General features: G+C 41.2%; 1 protein-coding gene across 1 annotated transcript in view; it reads left to right on the top strand.

The window, feature by feature from the left end:
* Nucleotides 1–3,571, top strand: part of SEC23IP (SEC23 interacting protein) — a 53,720-nt gene that overhangs the window by 32,205 nt on the left and 17,944 nt on the right. Inside the window, exon 12 of the mRNA XM_023511765.1 lies at nt 2,083–2,280. Within this exon, the coding sequence (XP_023367533.1) occupies nt 2,083–2,280 (198 nt within the window). The remainder of the gene's footprint in view (nt 1–2,082; nt 2,281–3,571) is intronic.

The raw sequence follows: 3,571 nt of genomic DNA, 5'->3' as shown, positions 1-3,571 counted from the left end.
AAAAAAAAAAAGAAAAGGAATAGCTCTTAATATAGGCAGTATTGACAGTCAAGTATGTCTGTGTTGGTTCACTTAGTTTAAACATTATTGCATATAATTGTAGGGGAAAAAATAATTTAGTTTATGATCTCTTTAGACAGCTCTCTTAGCAATTAATTAATTTTTTGAGACAGAGTTTTACTATGTTACCCTCGGTAGAGTGCCATGGCGTCACAGCTCACAGCAACCTCAAACTTTTGGGCTTTAGCAATTCTCTTGCCTCAGCCTCCTAAGTAGCTGGGAGTACAGGTGCCTGGCACAATGCCCAGCTATTTTTTTTTTTTTCTGGCCGGGCTGGGTTTCAACCCACCACCTCCGGCATATTGGGCCGGCGCCTTACTCTTTTGAGTCACAGGCACCGCCCCATGCCCGGCTATTTTTTTGTTGCAGTTGTCATTGTGTAGCTGGCCTGGGCCAGGTTTGAACTCACCAGCCTCGATGTATGTGGCTGGTGCTGTAACCTCTGTGCTACAGGCGCCAAGCTTCTCTTAGCAATTTAGAATGTTAAGTTCTGTGACTATGAGGGAAGATCTTTGGCATAAGAAAGGCAATTTGAACTGAAGAATCTGGAAAGTGGTTTAGGTTACTCTTTGCTGCCTTTATGGATAGAGACAACCTAGCCTTCCAAAATACTAATGATACATAATCAATTTATAAGTTGGCTGACTAAACATTTTCTTTTTTCTGCATTGCCTTCTGAGTTAATTCCTGGTATTTGGAATTAATTAATAGATAAGACCAGTTTGGCCAACTGTTTAGTCACTATTGGTAGCTGTTTAACAGAGATTAACAATCATTCAGGGTGGCGTCTGTGCTCAGTGAGTAGGGCACTGGCCCCATATACCAAAGGTGGCAGGTTCAAACCCAGCCCTGGCCAAACTGCAACAAAAAGATAGCTGGGCATTGTGGCAGGCACCTGTAGTCCCGGCTACTTGGGAGGCTGAGGCAAGGGACTCGCTAGCTAAGCCCAGGAGTTGGAGGTTGCTGTGAGCTGTGTGACGCCATGGCACTCTGCCAAGGGCAATAAAGTGAGACTCTGTCAGTTCCCCATGACAGCAGTTTACATTCCCCTGATGTTACTGTTGTGGCTGTATTCAGGGCATAATTAAAAACCAGTATGAATGGTTTTTGTTTCATTACAGAGATAAAACCTTTTATATAAATGCCCCCAAAGCTTTTATGTATTATTTATTTATGGAAATGCATAGAGATAGGCCTGTAATCCTAGCACTCTGGGAGGTTGAGGCAGGAGGATCCCTCGAGCTTAGAAGTTTGAGACCAGCTTAAGTAAGAGCGAGAGCTTTTTCTCTACTAAAAACAGAAAAAGTGGCTGGGTGTTGTGGTAGTGGCCTATAGTCCCAGCTACATGGGAGGCTGAGGCAGGAGGATTGTTTGAGCTCAGGAGTTTGAGGTTGCTTTGAGCTAGGCTCATGGCACTCTAGCCTGGGCATTAGAGTGAGACTTCAAAAAAAAAAAAAAAAAAAGGAAAAAGAAATGCATAGATCTGAAGCATTTAGTACAGTAAGTTTTTACAATTGTATGTATCTATGTAATCACTTCCTAAAACAAAAAACTAGACACTCCTGTCCCTCAGGTAGCTTCCTAATGCTTCTTTCTAGTTAACTTCTCCCAGCACACAACTGCTGTTCTGATTCCTGTTACTATATAAACTAGTTTGGCCATCCTGCAGGTTCATATAAGTAGAATGAACATTATGTAGTCTTTTGTTCTGGCTTCTTTTGCTCAAAATAATATTTTTTCAGTTTGCCTAAAGATAGTGCTTAATGAATCATAGCTGTTTTGCCATATTTTTCTTTTGCTTCATAGTCTTTTTTCTCAAGAATTTTAAAGTAAATTATAGACATCATGGTGTTTCCCCCCCAAACATTGAGTATGTGTATCTAAAAATGACATGTCTCAAAATAACAGTGCTATTATTATGCCTAAGAAATTACTAATCATTTCTTAATATTGAGAGAACATACTTTGTAGTAATAGCTGACCTGTTCTCAAGATTATATTATATATTTTGGTATTTCATAGGAACAGAAAAAAGCAGCATCAGAAAAGAAGGCAGTGATGCCCGCTTCTACAAAAGGACAAGAGGAAGGTGCTCAGAGAACGAAAGAAACGGCTTCTGTCCCCTCTGAATCCAGCGAGTCCCAGAGGAGACTTCCAGTTGGTGCTTACGTTTCTTCTGTGCGTGTTGATTATGATTCTTTCAAAGTCGGCACAGGACAGGTAAGTTTATATATTGACTAGGGCTTCATCTTTTATTTTGGAATCATAGATCTTTTTTTTTGGGACAGAGCCTCAAGCTGTCCCCCCTGGGTAGAGTGCTGTGTCATCACAGCTCACAGCAACCTCCAACTCCTGGGCTCAAGCAAGTCTCCTGCCTCCGCCTCCCAAGTAGCTGGGACCACAGGCGCCCGCCACAACGCCCGACTATTTTTTGGTTGCAGCTGTCATTGTTGTTTGGCGGCTGGGCTGGATTCGAACCTGCCACCTTGGGTGTACGTGGCTGGTGCCTTAGCCACTTGAGCCACAGGCACCAAGCCAGAATCATACATCTTTATCATTTAGGTTGGCTTTAAATTCTTGAAATATTTATTTAACATTTGGGGCTCTGTGGAGAAAACTGGTTTTTCTCTTAGTAAAAATAGTATGGTTTTTCAATGATACTCAGAGTAAGGGATTAAACATGTACAGAACATGTCATCTAACTTTCAAAATTGTGTTTATTTCAGTTTCTCCATCACTCATAGCATTAATCTTCACAGCACTAACAACAAAAGTGGCTATAGCTAGAAAATTATGTTCAGAATATACTTAAATTTTTGTGAGAGAAACTTACTGTATTCACTCAAATTGATAATGCTACATTTTATAATATTCTTTAAGGCTCGGTAACCATAGCTCAGTGATTAGGGCGCTGGACACATACTGCTGAGGCCGGTGGGGTCAAACCCAGCCCGGGCCTGCTAAACAATAATGACAACTACAACATCAACAACAACAAAAAATAGCCAGGCATTGTGGAGGGCTCCTGTAGTCTCAGCTACTTGGGAGGCTGAGGCAAGAGAATCACTTAAGCCCAAGAGTTTGAGGTTGCTGTGAGCTGTGATGCCACGGCACTCTACCGAGGGCAACGTAGTGAGACTCTGTCTTAAAAACAAAAATTCTTTAATGTACTTGTATCTGAATGGCTTGGAAATATTAAAATTCTTTTAGACAGTGTTACTTGCAGTATATTTACAGTTGTATATGTAAGGATCCATTGCTTTAAGTGAGTTCATGAAGGCATTAAATGGGACTGGATGTTTGATATATCTCGTTTAAGCTCAAATCATGTTTAAAGTTTGCATTTTTGTTGTATTTATTTATTTATTTTTGGAGACAGAGTCTCAAGCTGTCACTGGGTAGAGTGCTGTGGCATTACAGCTCACAGCAACCTCAAACTCTTAGGCTTAAGCGATTCTCTTGCCTAAGCCTCCCAAGTAGCTTGGACTACAGGTGCCTGCCACAATGCCTG

The sequence above is a fragment of the Otolemur garnettii genome, unplaced genomic scaffold (assembly GCF_000181295.1).
Source record: "Otolemur garnettii isolate 467f Iridium unplaced genomic scaffold, OtoGar3 scaffold00021, whole genome shotgun sequence".
Taxonomy (NCBI): Eukaryota; Metazoa; Chordata; class Mammalia; order Primates; family Galagidae; genus Otolemur; species Otolemur garnettii.
The sequence above is the reverse complement of the archived record's forward strand: the minus strand, read 5'-3'. Positions and strand labels throughout refer to the sequence as shown.